The sequence below is a fragment of the Propithecus coquereli genome, unplaced genomic scaffold (assembly GCF_000956105.1).
Source record: "Propithecus coquereli isolate 6110/MARCELLA unplaced genomic scaffold, Pcoq_1.0 Scaffold67, whole genome shotgun sequence".
NCBI classification, from domain to species: Eukaryota; Metazoa; Chordata; class Mammalia; order Primates; family Indriidae; genus Propithecus; species Propithecus coquereli.
In genome coordinates this window covers 5,177,914-5,198,559 of record NW_012152729.1, presented here as the reverse complement: position 1 = coordinate 5,198,559, position 20,646 = coordinate 5,177,914, and the positions used below count along the sequence as shown (strand labels likewise).

The 20,646-nt window shown below is 52.8% G+C and overlaps 1 protein-coding gene across 1 annotated transcript in view; it reads left to right on the top strand.

The window, feature by feature from the left end:
* Window positions 1-9,614, top strand: part of BEAN1 (brain expressed, associated with NEDD4, 1) — a 29,549-nt gene extending 19,935 nt beyond the window's left edge. The window contains exons 3-5 of the mRNA XM_012660488.1: window positions 3,641-3,904; window positions 7,944-8,094; window positions 9,275-9,614. Of these exons, the coding sequence (XP_012515942.1) occupies window positions 3,641-3,904; window positions 7,944-8,094; window positions 9,275-9,614 (755 nt within the window). The remainder of the gene's footprint in view (window positions 1-3,640; window positions 3,905-7,943; window positions 8,095-9,274) is intronic.
* Window positions 9,615-20,646: the final 11,032 nt, after the last annotated feature.

Below are 20,646 nucleotides of genomic sequence, written 5' to 3'. Positions count from 1 at the left end.
TTCCTCTAAACACTGCTTTAGCTGCATCCCACAAATTTTGGCGCAATGTCGTTTTAACTCATCTCAAAGGATGTTCTAATTTCCCTTACGATTGCCTCTTTCACTCATTGGTTATTTATTAGTGTGTTAATTTCCACATATTTGTGAATTTCACAGATTTCTGTTAATTTCTAATTCTACTTCATTATGATCAGGGAACAAATTTTGTACAATTTCAATCATTTAAAATCTACCGAAGGTTGTTTTATGGCCTAACATATGGCCTATTCTGGAAAAAGTCCCATGTGTGCTTGAGAAGAATGTTTATTCTGCTGTTGTTGGGTGCAGTGTTCTATAGATGTCTGTTAGGTCTAGTTTGTGTATAGTGTTGTTCATGTCATATTTTATTGATCTTCTGCCTGGTTTTCCTATACCTTATTGAAAATGGAGTATTGAAGTCTCTAACAATTCTTGTTGTATTGTAAGTATTTCCTCTCAATTTTTCAGCTTTTGTTTCACATATTTTGGGACTCTGTTGTTAGGTGCATACATACCTATAATTGTTATAACTTCTTGACAGACTAACCTTTTTATAATTACTAAATGTCCCTCTTATTGCAAATGACATTTTTTGTTTTAAAGCCTATTTTTTCTGGGCTTTTTTGTTTGTTTGTTTTTGTTTTGTTTGAGACAGAGTCTCCCTTTGCCAGCCCAGCTAGAGTGCAGTGGTGTCATCATAGCTCACAGCAACCTCAAACTCCTGGGCTCAGTAATCCTCCTGCCTCAGCCTCCCAAGTAGCTGGGACTACAGGCGCACACCAGTATGCCTGGCTAATTTTTTCTATGTTTAGTAAAGATGGGATTTCACTCTTGCTCAAGCTGGTCTCGAACCCCTGAGCTTAAGCAATCCTCCCGCCCCGGCCTCTCAGAGTGCTAGGATTAGTGAACCATCGCACCCAGCCTATTTTTTTCTGATGTTATTATAGCCATTCTACCTTTTTTATGATTGCTATTTGCATGGCATATCTTTTTTCATTTTTTTACTTTCAACCTCTTTGTGTCTCTGATTTCCAAGAAGTGAGACTCCTATAGACAGTATATAAGTTGGATCTTATTTTTTACCCAGTCTGACAATCTCTGCCTTTGATTAGATTGTTTAATCAATTCATATTATTATTGATACAGTTATTGATACAGTTGGATTTACATCTGCTATTTTACTTTTTGTCTTACATATGTCTTGTGTATTTTTTGTTCCTCTATTTCTCCTTTTTGCTTTAAATGAATATTTTATTGTTTAATATTTTAATTCCTTTAGTGATTTTTTCACTATATTTGAGTTATGTCCTTAGTGATTGCTCCAGGGCTTACCATATACATCTTAACTTACCAGAACCTACTTTGTATTTATACTAAGAGAATTAAGTTCCTCCAGCTACTCCTATACAACTCTATTCCCTTGTCCCCCTTTTTGTGCTATTATTGTTATACATTAGAGAGCTTCTTATGTGATTCCTTATGGGAGTTTAGATGGGAGACCAAAGCCCAGAGAGAGTCTGGCTTGGTCTTATACTAGCTGTATGACTGCAGGTAAGTCATTTAATATCTTTGAGCCTCAGTGTCCTCACCTGTAAAATGGGGAGGATTGGATGAACATAGCTCCAAGGATAAAGTGAGCTCTTAACCCTGATCCTACACATTATAGGGGCTCTGAAAACAGTGGCCTGTGTTCGGCCCTCAAAGAATCCCAGGAATCCACTTACCCCAGCATGCTTACATCAGAGTCCAGAAGCACGCATGCCCAGTCAAAGCCACGGGGAGCTCCTTCTCCCTAGTGCTTGCCTCTGCAGGGGAGCATCTTACAGTGAACTTCAGCAAAGGCTTGGATGTCGGGCTGGGATGACAAACTGGCCCATCCTCTGAGCCAGCCCCTCCTGATGAAGGTCAGTAGGCTGCAAGAACCACCAGCATGGGCCAGAAATGCCCCCAGGGCATGTTCGTAGCCCCAGCTAAGGCCCTGCATTTGTGCTTCAGCACCTGTCCCTGCCACAGGCTGAATGTGATTGAGGCTTTTGGAGCCAGTGCTAGGAAGGGATGGGAACGGGAAGCAACCACAGCTGAGTGTCCAACCTCTGATTGGTAGATGTCCAGGCCCTCGCCTGGGGAGGGAAACAAAAAGCCCTCCTCCAGCTGGTAGCCCGCCTACACTTACTCTGCAGGTGGCCACCTAAACTCTGCTTGACAGAGGCCTCATTCCCCCGAGACAGCTCAAGGCCTCCCTGCTCATTTCCCCATCAGGTCTCATGTCTGGCGCCACTCACGCGATACATGCATTGGCAACCTTTGTGATCCCAGCCCCATTGCAGAGCTTGAGAACACAGAGAGTGATCAAACAGCAGTCATGGAAACCACACAGGAGCATGTGCAACCCATGCAAAGCAAGGGCCTGGACATGGGCTCTGGGAGAACAGGCAAGGGCAGCCCTCTCAGAACAGGGCCTAGGAATGATCTGGCATCTCCCCACGCTTGCTCCTGCCCCTGTGGTCCATCGAGTGTGTGAAGCTGGATCCCTGCTGCTGTCCAGGGATCAGGCTGGCGACCTCAGGAAGGACTCAGACCTAGGGCAGGGGACACTGGAGAGTGAGCCCTGGACTTGGAAGCCAGACCTAGGTTCTAGCAGGGCTCTGCCGCAGAGTAACTGGGTGACCACAGGCCAGTGCTGAGCCTCAGTCCACACATCTGTAAAAGGAGAAAACTGCATCCCCGTGGGGATGAGATGGAGGGAATTAAGTGGCACTCGAAGGCACTCACTAACAGGGTGCTGTCTGTCCCTGAGCGAGGCGGTGGGTGCCTGTGGCTGCCCCTTGCTGACTCTGACCCCTCCCGAGGACCCCATCCCCTAGAGCCCTGGGAGGACGAAGTCACCGGTTCCCAGGAGCTTCCTTCCATAGGGCTCTCAGGGTCCCAGCTGTTAGCCCTAGAGGAGGTTCTTGCCCCCTCCCCTTGTCTCACACACCACACCACTTCCCGGAAGTCCCCACCCACCTCTCTGTGTCTCTGTCCTGCCTGGATGCCTCCCCCTGCCTTCCCTGAGCTAACCCACCCCTTCTCACGCTCCACGATCCCCTCTGCTTCACCTCCTCTGGGAAACCTTTCCTGATCTGATCCAACCCCCGAGGCCTGCCTGAGGCCAGGAGAGTCGTTCCTCATCCTCTGTCCCCCTGGACATTCCCCACCCCTTCTCAAGACATTGGTAAAGTCAAGTTGACCTTTCAAACTCATGTCTTGGTGGCAAAGACTCCTCTTCTAGCACTGAGAGTCTTGTATTCAAGCCTCTGCCACTAAAACGCTGTGTGACCTCAGACAAGTCCATTGCCCTCTCTGAGTTTTCCTTTTCCTATCTGAGAGTTAGTTGAGCTCCTAGGGCTTCATAGAAGTGGATGGGTGGTCAGGCTCCACTCCCAGAGGCTCCTGCCGGCAGCAGGGCAAGGCGCTGCTCCCTTCATCCCGGCCAGGAGTGGTCAGGATAGAACCCGTGGGCTTGACCCCAGACTGTCCTCCATTTATTCAGGGGTAGAGAACTCACAGGGCAGCAGGGGTGGAGGAGGAAGGTGTGTGGCGGGCTGGGCCCCAGCTCCGTGTCCTCTCTCTCTGTCCACAGTAGCGCGATACAACCGCACCAGCTACTTCTACCCGACATTCTCAGAGAGCTCAGAGCACAGCCACCTGCTCGTGTCTCCTGTGCTGGTGGCAAGTGCCGTCATAGGGGTGGTCATCATCCTCTCCTGCATCACCATCATCGTGGGCAGCATCCGCAGGGACAGGCAGGCCCGGCTCCAGCGGCGGCACCACCGCCACCGCCGCCACCATCACCACCACCACCGCCGCCGGCGGCACCGACACCGAGAGTACGAGCACGGCTATGGTGAGCTGCCACCTGCCCTGGGCCCCTGGGACTCCCGTCCAGTTATGATTGCAACCTAGGAGGCATCGAGGAGCTGGCAGCTCTGCCATGGGTGGGGCGAGGTGGTCAGGGAAGGCATTAGAAGTCTTGGGTGATCAGGAAGAGCTCACAGGTGCCACCATAATGTTCTCAGGGGCATGAGAGGCCCTGTTTTCTGCCAAGAGTGAGGCCAAAGGTCAGAGGGAGGGTGTCACTCCTCCCCGACCCCTGCCTTGCTGGTCCAGCAGGTGCCTGGATGGAGGGAAGGACGGAGGGATGGAGGGATGCAGGGATGGAGGGATGGGTGGGATGGGGGGATGCATGATGGGGGATTGAGTGGAAGAATCAGTGGGAGGATGGAGAGATGGATGGGTGGAGGGGACGAGTGGATAAATGGGTAGACGGAAGGACGGATGAATGGAGAAGTAGAGGAATAGGGGAAGAGGGGGATGGATAGATGGGTGGATTGAGTGGGTGGATAGAGGTATGGGTGGGTGGAGGGATGCAAAGATGGAGAGAGGAGGGTAGGGGGATGGCTGGGAGGGTGGGTATATGAATACGTGGACAGACGAATGAATGGAATGAATGACGAGTGAAGCAAAGCTGTCCCCAGAGAGCCTGCAGAGTGCAAGCAGAACTGATTCCAGGGTCTCCTGATTATTAGAACCACCCTTACACAGAGTTGCTGGCTAATTCTTGGGTCGCCAGTCCCAGAAGTGTCCCTCTGGCCAAAACGCCTGAACTTTTTACAGAATGCAGCCACCTGATTCTGTCTCATTCCTGGAAGGGCCAGTGGTCTAAAAGCAGCAGGAAGGAACTCACTTGCATTCAATTTTCAGACAATTTTCAATGGCAGGAAAAAGCCAGGTCCTCCCACCCCCCTCAACCACCCAGCCCACCCCCATCCCTGCTCATCTGCAGCCACCCGCCAGGCAGGGAGGCCCCTTCACACTGCGGATGAAGTGACTCCTGGGATCCAGAGCCACGGCAGGACCTGAGGGGCTGTCCCGCTCCAGGGCAGGAAGAGTTTGGGAAAAAGAAAGAAAGGAAACATGTTAAAAATAGATCCAACTGGAGCCCATCAGCCCTCCTCCCCTCCCCCAACACATCCTGATTAACCAGCCGGCTTGGGGCATTTCCTCTCCCCTTTTCACAGAGGGAACTGGTTAAGGAAGGAATCAAGGGGTACGTGAAGCAGGGAACAGAGGCCCGGTAGTGATGGCCAATGTGTGAGGGGCACTTTCTGTGCATCATCTCTTCGTGCGAAGTCCTTCTTGTGGTCCTAGGGAGTGGCTACTTCTTATCGCCATTTCTGCTTACAGCTCAGAAGCTGAGGTTGGAGTGGTTAAGTGACAGGCCTGGGGCCGCCCAGCCAGCAAGTGGTGGGTGCCAGACGTGAGTCCCGGAGCCTGAGGCAGTCCACAGGCTGCCCCCTGCATAGCCCCGAGGTCGCAGGTGTGAGGGAGACACCTGTGGAGCCACCCCAGGGGCTCAGGGCAGTGTGCAGCAGACACACCCACGGCCAGGGTGGACGCTGCTCCGACCTCGTGCTGTCCCTCTGGGAAGGCAGGTAGGAGAACCAGGAGAGCAGGAGGCTGGACAAGACACAGAGGGACATTACGGGGACAAGTCAGGGGGCAAGTGGCCACTGTGGAAGAAAGACACAGCAGGTTAGTGGCCTGGCCAACGATGAGGACTGAAGAGAAAGGTCAGCAGTAATAACACAGATGTGGAAACTCAGCCAGGCCAGTGCCCATGTCTCCCCGGAAGCCGAGGACTCTGCAGGCAGACAGGCCACGTGACTTCACCTCTCAGTTTCCCCATCTGGGAGAGGGGAGGTCATGGGGGCAGAGCACAGTAGGTGCTCTGGCTGCAAGTTCCTCTTCTGCCCTCACCCAGAGCCTCTCGAAGGACTACCTTGGATTGGGCCTAAACAATGAACCAAGATATTTCTTAACTTTGGTAAGGAGAAGGCTAGAGGGATTTCACCTTCCATGAGGTAGAAAGCAGGGCTTCCAGAGTCCTCGGCCTTGTGGGTCTGTACTGACATGGAAATCAGGAGAGAAGGGAAAAGAAGGAATTTGGGGAGTTCAAATGGGGGAGAGGGGGCTGCTTTCCTTGTAGCTGTCCCTCAGGATCCCTGCCTAGCTGGACGTCTGGGGCTGAACTTGGTCATTCATCTCAGACTTGGGGGCCGAGCAACACCTCAGGGCAGCCTCAGTTTCCCTGAGATGCTCGGCCTCTGGGAGGCCCAAGAAAAGGCAGCCCAAGAGGAGACAGTAAACGCAGTTTGGTGCAGCCCTATCAGCCCTCAGGGACAACACCACGGCCACCCCACTCCAGTCCAGGAAACATCCCTCGGTTTCCCCAGGAATCCCGTGTGCCCGCCACAACCTCTTGCCCTGCAGGTGGAACGCTTCCCTGAGCCCAAAGACCCTTCCCTGGCAATGCTGGCCGGGACAGGACTCCGTCCCAGAGCCCAGCGGCCCTGGTTCAACTTCTGGCCTCACCATGTTGTTTTGTGCCTACATCTTTCTTTAGTTCCTTCCCAAAGTCCTTCCAAAAATTCTATCTTTCAGCTGAAGCCCTGTAGGGAAACAAATATCATTTCAGCTCCCTTTTTTACAGCATATGTTATTGGGTTCATTTTTCCTAGTGGAAAAGTAATATGTGCTCACTGTAGAAAACCTGAAAAATCCAGACGATATGAAGAAGAAAATAAAGGTCATGACCCTGTCATCTGGATAGAGCCACCGTTAACATGTTTGTAATATTTTCATCTGAGAGCTTTCTCAGTGTCCACATTATACCTACAGTTTCATATCTTAGAGTTTTCCATCCACTTTGTATCAAGAGTGGGAAAAAGAGATTAGAGAAGTGGGAAAGCAGCCTTTAGGGTTATACAAACTGCATGGATTCCAGCTCCATGTTTTGCCAGGCTTGTAACCCCGAGCCTCAGTTTCCCAGTCTGTAGAATGGGAAGGGCCACCCAGAGCAAGGAGAGGTCAGAGCCCCGCCCCTGATGCCAAGCCCCACCCCCAGAGGGGAGGAGCCACTTGGGAGCCCTGGGGCTTGGGAGACCTCATGCCCCAGCCATCTTTGAAGGTCCCACTGTTCCCAGCTGCGACTAGACCTATCAGAAACTGGAAGGTGGAGAGCTTAGACAGTGAGGAGCCAAGACATCCCCTGCCCTCTGGCCCTGCTACTCACTGTGTGTCCTCAAGCAAGTCACTGGGCCTCCGTGAACCTCAGCTGTAGAATGAGTGGATTGTGCCCCAGTGGCATTTCCTAAGCTGTGTTACTAGGTCTAAGAAAGTAAGATTCTGTGGTCAAATGCTGGACAAGCACAGTTAAATGTGTTTCTTAGATGCAGGACTTTTCAGAGCCTTTGATCAGCTAATGCGTGGTTAAAAGCCCCAGAGGAAAATGCAGTATGTGAACTAAAGGGAATAGTGTGTGGTTGGGGTAGGGGGCTGATCCCAGAGCTCTCTGCAGCCCTCATTCCTTCCACTCCCCTGCCCATTTTTCATGCCCCAGCCTGACTCCCCAGTTCAGAGCTCCCTGTTCGCACCACACTCTTCTCATCTCCCTCCTTGGCTCAAGTTGATCAGTTGCCTCCTCCTGGCCTTCCCTCTTCCCCTGGCTAATTCTAAGACTCAGCTCTAGCAGCACTTCCTCCAGGAAGCCCTCCCTGACCTCCAGGCTGGTCATGTCTGTCCCTGCTCCTACAGCCCCAGAGCTACCTCTGTCAAAGCTCACAACACACTACCCAGTACCAGGCTGTTCCCAGGACAGGGTGCCACTGCCCTGGGAGTCCCACCCAGACAGAGCCAGCTCTGTTTCCTCTCTGCGACCTCATGCCCAACCTTGCAATGGTGTGCACGTTCTGGGCTGCCTCTGCGGGATAGAGGCAGCTGTGCCTGGTAAGGGGAGATAGGAGCCTCAGTGGTCTCAGGTAGACTCGTAAGGGCCACGCCTGGGTACTGGCCTGAGGCCCAGGCTGATGGTCTGTTCCCTGCAGTGTCTGACGGACACACATACAGCCACTCAAGCCGCAGGATGCGCTATGCCTGCAGCACCACGGAGGACTGGCCCCCACCCTTGGACATCAGCTCTGACGGGGACATGGATGCCACGGTGCTCCGGGAGCTGTACCCAGATTCTCCTCCAGGGTAAGGAGGCCACGTGGGCAAAGTGGCATGAGAGGTGGGGCCCTGGACATGAGGACACCCCTACCATGGAAAATGGGGGTGCCTCTCCACATGGGGTAAATGAATGCAGGAGCCATCTGCGTGGTGGCCGTGGCCATCTCCTCACCCCTCCTGACCAAGCAGGTCCCCTGACGCGGTCCGTGACTCAGCAGATGTCACCAGGGAGTGCTAGGAAAGGAAGAGACAAGCTCAGCTCCTTCAGGCCGTGAGCAGGCCTGCCAGGAATGCCCCTGCAGCTTCGGGGGTTCCATGGCGGCTGTCCTGAGCCCCCTGGGGGTCTGTTCCTCCAGGCGTCTCCCTAGGAGGTTGGCCAGGGTGGTGTGAGGTTATTTCAGTGTCCATGGGATCAACTCCCCGCTAGGGAAAAAATTCGTTTTGCTTCTATAAGTAACACCAGGGACCAGGGTGCCAAAGAGCGTGTGAACGCACATGTTTGCATCTCATGGCCCCAGGTTGACTCGCTCTGGAAATTCTTCCTTGTGTGATCTTAAGCAAGTTATTTAGTCTCTCTGTACCTGCTCCCCATTGTTATGGAGAAACGGCCATAGTACTAACACCTGCCCCATAGGACAGTGATGAAAATGACATGAAATCGTGCAGGTGAAACGCTCGGCAGAGCACCCAGCACGTGGCACTTGACACATGCTGACTTTGCCCACCACCATCGTTATTACTGCCCCAAGGTCATGGGTGGCAAGGTACCGGTGCTGAGAGGATGAGAGGATGCGACCCTGGAGGACAGGCTGACATGGGAAACCTGCCTTTGTCGAGGGCGCTCAGTGGCTCCCACCTGTGCGCGGAGGGGCCGGCCGGGCCCCCGAGGCCCTGGGAAGGGCAGTGCCATCGGCCCTCTCTGGGCAGTGGGGGCATCTTTGCTCTGCATCATGGTTCAGAGGGACCCATGGACTCTTTCCTAAACCTGGAAGGGCAGCTTTGGAGTGACTTGAGGCCAAGGGGTGTCTGGCAGCCTGAGATCACTCCTGCCCAGCCCAACCCACACACAGGACCCAGCAGGGGACATGATCCACATCCAAAGCAGATTGTCCCTGAAGAGAGGCCCCTGAACCTTAGGGAGAGACCCCCACGCCCAGCCTTAAGGCCCAGGCTCCACAGGGCACTGAGAAAGCCTCTTATCTCGCAGCTACGAGGAGTGCACAGGGCCAGGGGCCACGCAGCTATACGTCCCCACGGACGCACCCCCGCCCTACTCGCTGACGGACTCCTGCTCCACGCTGGGTGGCACCCTGGACTCGGGCAGCGGCCACGGCCCTCGCCAACACCAGCAGGAGCAGAGGACCCCGGGCCACAGTGGTGTCCGCACCATCTCCATGGACACCCTTCCCCCATACGAGGCCGTGTGTGGGGCCGGCCCCCCATCGGGCCTGCTGCCACTGCCGGGACCAGGACCAGGGGCAAGGGGCTCACAGGACTCGCCCACCCTAACCCGGGCCCCCGCCTCTGGCCCAGAGAGGATCATGTGAGTGACCCAGCTGGCCAGGGCCTGCAGGTCCCTCCAGGCTGAGCCACATCCTACAGGCACAAACACAGACACACACACACACACACACACATGAGACTTGTATACACAGAGACATATACACTGACATACCCCATGTGCACACACAGAGCTAGACATGTCTCACCTGTGTGTAGACATGTGCACACACAGGCCCACCACACTCACACAAAACCCACCTGCGACTTCCCACCTCCTCCTCCCAGCCTGTTGGTTGTGCCTCTGTAGACAGCGCTGGGGGAAGACGGGCGAAGCAAGAACGGGGCTCTCTCTGCCCTCTCCCTGGGCCTGTTTGCCCCTGCCCTCACCCGGCAGTCCGTGCCCAAATTCTGATTCTGCCTCCAGAAACTACTCGACCATCCCAGGTCAGCTGCCTGCCCCAACCCCGACCCCAGGGCCGGCTTGTCCTCCTGGGAAGTGGGACAGGCCCCAGTGAGAGGCCCCTGTGTGCTGTGCCTATCTCTCAATTCAAGGGCAGAAGAGCCACAACATCACCACCCTGCCACTTACAGGGTTGGGGACACAGGTCTGGGGGCTCAGGTATAACCTGGAGGCCCTCACGGCCCACCAGGCCCCCTCCCTAACCCAGCACCCTCAGTCTGGTGGTGCTAGCGGGGTTATCTCAGAAGCTGCAGGGGAGGAACAGGGCCCTTGCAGGTGGGTGGCTGGGGTCTTGGGTTATAGCTGCTCCCTTGTCAGTCCAACCACTGCCCAGGACGGAGGGTCCTCAAGGAAGATGAGGCCATTGCCCTTCCCCGGGTGGCCTCCCCGCAATGCTGCCTGGACACCGTGCCAAGGCAGAGAAGTGGCCCCTCCCTCAGCCTCTGCCCAGCCGACCACTGTGGCCTGAGCTCGAATGGATGGAGCCAAACCCCAGAGCCGGTGCTGTCCTCCTGGGTGGCAGCTCTTAGCTGGGAATGGTGAGTCGACGTGTTCTGGCCTTGCCCCTCCAGGGTGTCCGCAGAGACAAAACAAAGGGGATGTGAGCCCCGTAGATACCACCACGCCACCACGAGGGGACCCGTGGTCGTGTCTTGGTCTCACTGCCAGGGTCCCACCACAGAAGGGGCTTGGTGGGGTCAGCCTGGTTGTGGAAAGGCTCAGATCTTGGCCCAGGAACCCCAACGATTTCCAACAAAGACCACGCAGGTAACGGAGGTGATTCCTGAAGACCCAGCCTGCCAAGGTTGGCAGCCACGATTCAGTGAGGAGTGTCCCTGCTAGCGTCGCCAGCAGCCATCACCCTGCCCTTAAACAACAGCACCCATCATCCATCCTCTTCCCCGCGTTTCAATTCCTCCAACGAAGGGCTAAGACGATTCAGTAATCCCTTTCTTAAACAGAGGGGTGGCAAGGATGAATTTTATTTTCTGTAGAAATAGCATTTCTTCTGGTACGGAGCTGGAAGGAAGCCACCCAGAGGTTCTGTAGCATCCTGTGTGCCGTGTCCTGGAGCCCCAGACACCTGGGGGAGGGACCGTGTTTACAAGCAGTTCTATACAGTTACGCCTTTGCGGTGTACTGTTTTCTAGGCAAAAAATATCTGTCCATTGTACTGTATAGCCTTTTAAATGCACTCCAGGGATGAGACTCTTTTAAAAGCTGCATCCTGCTTCTGCAATTTCTAGAGCGTGCTGTGGGGGAAAATAAAAAGATAAAATTCCCCTACCTACTCATCAGTGTTTGAGGGATGGAGCTGAACAGCTTTTCTTGTTCCTGGACGAGGCACTGAATAAGCAACAATGTATCTTTTCTGTGTTCAAAATAAATTATGTCATATCAATAAAAATGTAGCAAGAAGTAACACTTGCAAAAAGTGCATGGGGGTTCCCACCTTCCGCAACTTGTAAGGAAAGGAAACAGCAAAATGCAACAAACTGAAAACATGCCTCCAGCTAGCAAGCCCTGCCCTTTACTGCTCAAGATTAGGCATTTTGCTGAAGCCTTGTCATTTTGTCATTTTCCTGTTGATATGGATATTTGGGTAGTCAGTGACTTACAGGAGGTGTTTTTTTTTTTAAATCTCACTGAAACATGGCATCATTTCTGAGACTTGGCTGGTGTAAATGTCACTGGGATGAGCCATCAACTTCAGGACCTGACTCTAGGAACACGAGGGACTACACGTTTTACTTGAACAGCAGTTGGCTTCCAGCACCCTGATGGTTTGTACTACCAGGCTCTGCACAAATTTTCTTCTTCCTTTCTGTGTCCTCCATAAGACCATGGCTTTGGTTGTCCATCTCTTGGCAGAGCCTGGTTCCCCGTCTCTGTCTCACCCTCCCACTAGAACCCAAGCAGAGTCCGCTGGCATAGCCCTAGACCCCCAAGTGATCTGAAAGTGGGGTGTGACCCTGAAGGAGGGTGCAAGTGGAGGGGAAGGTCACTGTGAGGAAGGGAAGCACTGGCTGCTCCTTCCACGTCCCAGCGGGCCCCCACCCCCACTCCGAGCCCACACTGCCACCTGCCGGCTCCCTGGTGCCACTGTTCAAAGCCAGTGAGTCAGTTCCAATGAGGAACCCCCACTTCTCCCACTTTGAAACCCACTGCCCATGGACACTCATAGTTGTAGACAAAACTTGTCATGTTGATCCGGGGCTTGCCTTCCTCCCTTGGGATGTTCCATGAGGTTAAAGCCCATTTTTAGGACAAGCTCCTGTCCCCCAACATCTCCCTCTGGACACATCCTGATACCTGTGACCCTCTCTCTGTCTGCAAAATAATCCCTCCTTTGTTCTTGTAACCACCACCAGGTGTGGCTCGGGTGCCACCTCCGTGCCCTGGGGCCCCTCCTCCCTGGAGTGAATATAGAAACCTTCTCAGTGATGGTGTCAAGCCCCACGCTGACCCCAACCTGAACCAGCCCCCATCGACACCTGCTCCAACAGCAAAGACTCAGAATCCCACAGCCCGTGGGACTGTCGGGCTCTTGGCTTTTCCTGTCTCCTCCATCGACAGCGTGCCCTGTGCCGGGGTATGTCCACACATGGTAGACATTCAAGGTCCTTTGCACGTTCCCGCAAGGACACCGGCCTCCTTCCTGTGCTGGGGCCTGAGGGGTAGGGGCTGAGGAGAACACCCCAGGTACCTGGGCTCAGGAGTGAAGCCACATCACCGCATCATCGGGACATTGGGAATCGGGGGCGACGCGTTGGAGAGGGAGGTGATCCAGGAGCCCCAGAGGGAATGGGGCAGGGAAACAAGGAAGGGCAGGGAGCCAGTGAGGGTGTCATCAAGCAGGTCACCACTGTGGGCCACCGTGCTCAGGCAGGGGCAGGGTAGACATCAGCCCACCTGCAGGGTGAGGGAGGGGGACCATGTATACACCCACTCTCAGCAGTGTCTGCTGGGAGGCTGCCCTTTGGAGGATGTTCATTCCTGCCCCCTGTGCAGGCCAAGCAGGCTCCTCTGGGCAAAGATAGTCTTCAGGCAGGCGAGTTGCAGATGCTGGCAGATGAAGCATCACCATGGCCAGCATGGCTGCCACTGGGTCAGCATGCACAGGTGTGGCAAGGTCCCAGGTCTCCGGACAGGGCACCAACAGCATCTGCCACATGTGAGCAGCAGGCGTCAACCCAAAGGGGGAGGAAGGAGGGTTGATACAAAGGATGGAACATCCGTTGTCACACCGGCCAAGCCCACACATACACACACACAGGGGTCCCTCACGCCAAGTTCCTCCAGACACCCCCGGACACACACTCATCTGTGCGTGTCCCATCGCCTGTGGGTTTGTGCACAGTGGCTCAGACGGCGTTGGTGCACACACTAGTGCCCCTCTCACTCAGAACTCACACACATGCACAGCTGGTGTTGCACGGTCCAATGCTGCCCACGTTCACGCTCAGGTATTCCCATCCACGCCCGCCTGCATGGCTGACCAGGCTCTGGGCGGGAGCAGCAGAGGGACAGGCAGCTTCATCGTCTGCAGGAGTGAATCTTCTGTCCTGGGCTCTGCTCTGCTCGATGCCACATCACACCTCCCCAGGCCCAGGTGAACTCTCTGGAGCCCAGGATGGATTGCCTAGGTCAGGCCTGGTATCTCTGGGCACATCTTTGACCCCTGGATGACAACACAGCTGTACCTGCCCATCGTGTCTCCAAGAAAGCCAGGCTACAGGTCCTCAGGTCCTGCGGCCCCAGCCTCAAGCCATCCACGATGTGCCCTCCTCACCAGTATGGGGCCTGGGGCCTGGGGCTGCCTGTCTCTGCTCTGCCGCTGGTGGCTGCCTGGTCGACAGCCCACCACAGAGCTGGCAGTATCTGGACTGTAGGGTAGAATAGGGGGACACCACTTGAAGAGGACCCTCCATCCCATAGCAGGCTCTGAGCCTTATCACCCACCCCTGTTACTCAATTGCAAGAGGCAGAAACCCAACGTGAACCTTCTTAAGCAAGGAAGGATACTCACTGGTTCATGTAGCTGAATTGTCCAAGTGATAATCCCAACTTCAGGCACAGCTGCATCCAGGAAGCCTCAGAATATGGGCAGGTACATTGTCCCTCTGGGCTCTGCTGTCTGCCTCGTGGCTTTCATTCTCCCATCAGCACAATGGCTGTGGAAGCCCCAGGTCTACCTTGGTTGGTTCATAATCCAAAACAAAGACAGATCCTCTCTCCCAGAGAGCAAATATCAAATCTCAGAGAGAACGCGATCTCTGAATGGCTGTGGCTGGGACTGGAGTCCTTGATTGTCTGGGCCCGGGTCCTGTGCCTGCTGGGGAGGGTGGGGGAGGGAAGGTGGCCAGTCTCTCCTGGCATGCGTTTTCCAAAGGAAAGAGGGAAGGAGGCTGGGAGGACCGGGCACACGCAAGACAGCAGACCCTGCCATGTTCTCTTGACAGGCCGGGCCCTACCTGCCAGATCACAGTCAGGCCATGGGTAGGCAGTGACCCCAGGGGGGATGAGGGCAGGAGCTGGGGCAGGGGAAGGCAGGGGGCAGGTTGCTAACCGGGAGCCCCCAGCAGAGAGAAGAGGAGTCAGAAACAGCCTCCAGCTGGGCCTGCACGCTGCAGATTCCCTGGATGCCACCCTGAATCTGAGCTGGCTCTTTGCAAAGGTGGCCTGGGGTGGGGGTGGGGGCCGGGGAACCCCACCTGTGGCCAGATGCAGGGAGCCAGCCCAACTCCGCACTCTGTGACTTAGGGGTGTGCGAGGCTCTCCCAAGGAGTACGCCCACTCAGTCTGGTTATTACTTGGTTTTGTTCCTGGGGCTCCAGTCCGGCACTGACTTCTCCCTGAGGGCCATGTCACAGTGGGCTCCCCTCCTCCTCCTCCTCCTCCTCCTCCTCCTCATAGCCCTGCCCTTCCTGGGCTGTCCCCAGGGGTCTGAGTCATCCCTCCCAGACTGGGGACCCAGGGTCAGGCCCAAGCTGGTTACTCTCCAGCATGGAGCCCGGGCCGGGGACGGGGGGTTGATGGAGTGGACAACCAGCAAGACGTCCAGCTCAATTCTGAGGGAAACAGGTTTGTTTCTCCCTGTGTGTCACACACAGACTTGGTGACAGTAAGTCCTGCGTTCCAGATTTGGGACCTCCTGCCCAGGTAGCACCCCCACCTCTTGTGGCCTCTGAGCTGAACCCCAAGTCTCTGCAGGGAATCTGGGAGCCACTGTGAGTGAAGGCTGGTGGCTGGGACCCAGAGGTCTAGCTTCTCTGCTTCTGTCATCAGCTCACCGGTGACCTTGAGCCGGACCCTTTCTTTCCTGGGGCCTCAGGACCCCAAAGCCCCATCAGCCTCCCCAGGCCAAAGCTGCCCCTGCAGATCTCTAGTGCCCCACCTCCCCACCTCACCCACATCGTCCCCAAGGACAGTCACACTGACACAGAGAAAGCAGGTTCTCACTAAGCCCATCACTCCCTAGAGGGCCCAGGAAGTGTGAATAATGCAATTAACACCCAGTGCAATATTTCAGGAGGCTGCCAGGGCCAACGCAGAGACAGAGAAGGGCTGACTCCAGCGGAGATGGCAGCGAGCGGGCGGTCCTAGGCACCAGGCCCAGCCCCAGTGCTGTCACTGTCATAGGCTGGGCCACCCTGGGAGAGGTGGGCTGAGGACTAAGGTGGCCAGAATGAATCAAGTAGTTAACAAGTAACCAAAAGCAATAGAAGAATCACAAGGAGGGGAGGGGGAAGACACTGGACACTTTGGTTCCCCAAGGACATTTTCCTGAGCAGCCTGAAGGGAAACCAACTCCCAGGCCCAGCCCTGGCCCCTGGCCCTTCCCCAGGTGAGGTGGCCATCCCCTCAGGTAGCAGCAGTGAGTGGCCCCTGATCCCTCATGTAGCTCTTGAGAGCAGAGGGGTCACCATCCTCAGCCAGCTCTGTCCCAGACCAGGCCCCCAATCTCTAGGGGCGTCCTTAGACCGGAAGCCGGGAGCACGGCTGGGGCCACCAGCCCAAGATTTTATACTGAGTGGGCTGGGCAAATTTACAAACTCAACAAGATATAGGAGGAATCATGAATATTTATGAAAAAGGGAAATCATGCACATTTGTAATTGTGTTTTATCTCTCCCATCCCATGATGGCTGGGAATTCAGTTTTAAGGTGTTTCTGGGGTCCCTTTGGCCAAGAGGGGTCCATCCAGTTAGCAGAGGGCTTGGGATTTTATATGTAGTTCACATGGGGCCAAAGTCAGCTGGTGATGGTGGCAGCCCAGATACTAGGGTCACTCAGCCCTGGAGGTCTACCCAGGCCCCCTCGAAGATACAAGAGCCCCCCAGCACTCACTACATCCCCCCAGAGGGACTGGCGGTGCCAGTTCCTGCCCAGGGACACAACTTCAGCAATGGCTGAAGTAAGAAGATTGCTCTCCCATGACATTCAGCAGGAGGTGACCACAGGGGAGGTTCCAGATCTGGGACCAGGGCAGGGGAGGGGGAGCAGGGTACTGGGGGAGCAGCAGCCAAACCCATGGCTTGTCCGGCACAGAAACCAATCTCCAAGTCCAACTGGTCTTAAATCCCAGTCCTGCCACTAAGAACTGTGTGACTTTGGGCAACTCTCTCTACCTCTCTGAGCCTTGTGTTCTCATCTCTAAAGTGAGTGTGGTCAGACCTGCCTCCCAGGAGTGGGAAGAGGTAGCCAGGTGAAGTGGCATAGCGCCCATCAGCACCTGTCCCAGGGAAGGGCCCCCCAAGGAGGCTCGCTGTCCCCTTCATATCCCAGCTCAGTTGCGTGACCTTGGACAAGTCACCCCGCAGGTCTGAGTGGCAACTTCCCTCAGCATCCTTCAGACCCACTCTTCCTGTCACGGCGCAGACGGAGAGCGGAGATGTGTAGACAACCAGACGTGTAGCGCACCCTTAATCCGTCTGGGGTTCACTGCGAGCCTCCCTTTCCTCTGGCTAACTTGCGGTTATATTTAACCTTTATTCATTCTTTTCTGAACATTAACATAATAAGCATGCTTATCCTCAAACCCAAACAGAACTTCAGCTGTCCCCCTAAGCCTGCTCCTGCTGGCATTCCCCATCTGGGTAAACAAGTCCTTCATCTACTCATAGCAATTGCAGAAATCATCTTTGATTCTTCTCTTTCTCTTTCCCTCACATCCCTCGTCCAATCCCCAGCTCCCTAGCGCTCTTTCACAACAGAGTCCGAATCCAACCCCTTCCCTCCTCCTTCCACGGTGACCAAATGCACCTGAGCTGCCCTCTCTCTCTCTCAGACCCCTGGAGGTTGCCAGCCTCCTGCTGGTCTCGCGGCTTCCAGCTGCCGCCAGAAAATTCTGTTAAAACCTCAGTTTGACCATGACTCTCATCAGTTCATTTCCTTTCAGGGGTGCGCAAGATACCTCAGCTCCTCACTTCCTCTTACCTCATCTCAGGCCCCTTCCCCTAAGGCCCCCTGCAGCCAAAGCCACAGTGGCTTCTGCAAGGTTCTTGAATGGGCTAAGCCTGGCCCTCCCCGCAGGCCACCTCCCCCCACCCCTTTCTCTTTCTTGTTATTCCTATCTCACCTTAAACGTCACCTTCTCAGAGAGGCCCTCCCTGACCAATCATCTTGCTATCACATCAGCTTAATTTTCTGCACAAAGACTTTTTAAATTTATTTATTCATCTTCCATCCCCCGGACTAGAATATAAGCTCCTTGAAAAATAAACTTCATCTTGTCATCTCCTTCACCACTGTTTCCAAGGATCTACCAAATGGAACCATCGAACGAGTAGAAAACTCAGAAAGTACAGATGAGGATGAAAACAAAAGCAAAAATTATCATCACCTCCGCCATTCAGAGATATCCAATATTAGCACGTTGGTGCAATTTGTCTTTTTCTCTATATGTACATATATTACAAATTGGGGATTGTAATATTTTTAGTGTTGTGTTCTGCTTTTATTTCCCACGAAGAGTGATTTTAACTAATTTCAGACTTAGAGAAAAGTTGCAAAATAGTACAATGAATTCCTTTATATCCTGCACCCTGCATCCCTTGAAGTTGACATCTTAGATTAACCAAATATATGAGGACTGAACTCTGATCTTTTTCTTTGCCCAAAGAAACTCCTTTCTAAGAGGGCCTGGTGAGTCACGCCTACAAATGATAAAATCTCAGTAAACAGGTTTTTATGATGGGGTTTATTTCCCAACCTGATTCTGGTATAGCATCACATAAAAGACAGAAGACACTTATCCTAGCTCAAGCATTCCTTCCCGCTGATTCCTAGTCTTTTCGGACAAAGCTTAACTCTTTCAGCCAATTGTCAACTAAAGAATCCCTAAACCCACCTATGACTTTAAAGCCCCCACTTTGAGATGACCCACCTTTTTGGGCCAAACCAATGTATGTCCTCCATGTATTATGACTTTACCTGTAATTCCTGACCCCATTCTTCCTTCTTTTCCAGCCTTTCCCCTCTAACCTATTTCAATTCTGGGTATTCTTCCTGTATTTCCTTTGCACCTCTGTATTTTCTTCTATCTCTTCTTTCTTACATAAAGGGAGCATACAGGTACTCATTTGGGCATTGTTTTTTTCACTTAACAGTATGTCCTAGAAATTACTTCATATCTGTTCAGAGAGATCGTCCCCATTCTTTTATATAGCTGCATAGTACTCCACTGTGTGGACGGACCATAGTTTATTTAACTACTCTCTTATGTATGCATTTTTAGGTTGTTTCTAATATTTTGAAATTATGTACAATGCTGCAATAAATAACCTTTTGCATATATTTTTTCATATTGTAGGAAGTATATATTAGATCCTAGGAGTGGGATTGCCAAATTGCAATATAAGTACATATCTAGTTTGTTAGGTGTTACCAAATTTCCCTCCAGATGGGTTGTGCAAATTTGCATTTCCACCAGCAATGAATGAGAGTGCTTGTTTCCCCACAGCTTTACCGACAGAATATGTTAAGATACACACACATACACACACACACACACACACACAAACACATAAAATTTGGGGGGCAAATCTGGTAGGTGAGAAATGGCATCACAAAATTCTTTTAATTTGCATTTCTCTACTTGAGTTTGAGCTTGACTATTTTTCATAAATTTAAGGGTCATTTTCATACCTTTTTTGGGGAATTGTCAGTATCTTTTTCTCATTTTTCTATTGGATTTTTGACCCTTTTGTCCTTCATTTTTAAGAATTCTTTATGGGTATTTAGAGACATTAGCCTTCTGTCTACGATATATGTTGGGAATATTTTCTCCGAGTTTGTCAATTACCTTTTAACTCTGTTTATGGTGGTTTTTATCATGCAAATCTTTAAAAGGTCAGTCAAGATGGTCCCTGATTAATCTGTTCAAGCATGCATCTGTGCCACTCTGATGGAAAGTGCCAGTCACTGCAGTTACCAAGTCCACTAACTGCACCACAGCACATCAGCTGAACTTAACATGTATTGGGCACTTGCTGCATACCAGGCCCTGATCCAGGCTCCTTCCATATGCCAGGTCAGTCTTCCTCACAACAACCCTGGGAGGTTGTGACAGATAAGATAACCAGCACTCACTAAAGGCTCTTTGAACTCCTGGATGTCCGATTTTAGAAAGCACAAAGCACAACTCTAGAGAGGTGGTTCTCAAAAGGTGGTCCCTGGACCAGCGTCTCCAGCATCGCTGGAAAGTTGTTAGAAAACAAATGCCCAGGCCCACCCCCGCCCTGCTGAATTAGAAACTGTGAGAATGGGGCCCAGCAATCTTGGTTTCAACAAGCCCTCCCTGTGATCCGGATGCTCTAAAGTCCGAGGACCGCTGAGCTAGAGAATCCCAAAGGGCACAGAAGCTGGAGGCATGAGCAGCTGCACATCAGTTGAAAACAGTGATTCCCAGCTTGGGTTCCAAAAATAACAGAGCTTCTGTGATTATTCATGGTAGCGCCCAGATAAGGAGTTCCATTGGCAAGTCAGTTTGAGAGCCCCTGGCATAAAATTTAAAAGGCATTCTTATCGCAGGACTTCTTGAGTTTTAGCTAGGCTGTTGTATCTTGTGCATCTCAGACAGAGTTCACAGGTAGTTTCCCAAACTTCCTAGACTAAGGAACCCTCTTTTCTCAGAATACCTATTAACTATCTGCCAGGACAGCCTACGGAGCCCAGTCTGGTAAGCACTCCTCCGGAAAATGAAAAAGCCAAGAAATACAGAAATTCAGGAAGACAGGTCCTATGAAGAGCAGTAAATGCCAATACCCACTCTGGATTCCACAAGATAGACTTTCTCTTGGCTTCTGTATAATGACAGCTTTTGCCAAGTTCACCATCTTATGTAAACTAGAGGAATACAAAACTCACTCCAGCCTTGGGGGAGCTGTGGGGTTGGGATTATTAGGAAAAGAAAGGCTTTGCCAGTGACCCTGGGGCCTTCGGTGAGCAATCCTGCCCAAAGCCCACGGGAGCCAGGCAATGTATTACTGTTATTATATTCTGAACAATGGAGGACTGGCGTTTTCAAGTTTGTCAATTATATTACTAACTGTTCAAGGCAGAGAGGTCAAGGGGATGGGTGTTCTGCATTCCACAAACAGGTAAACATCTGA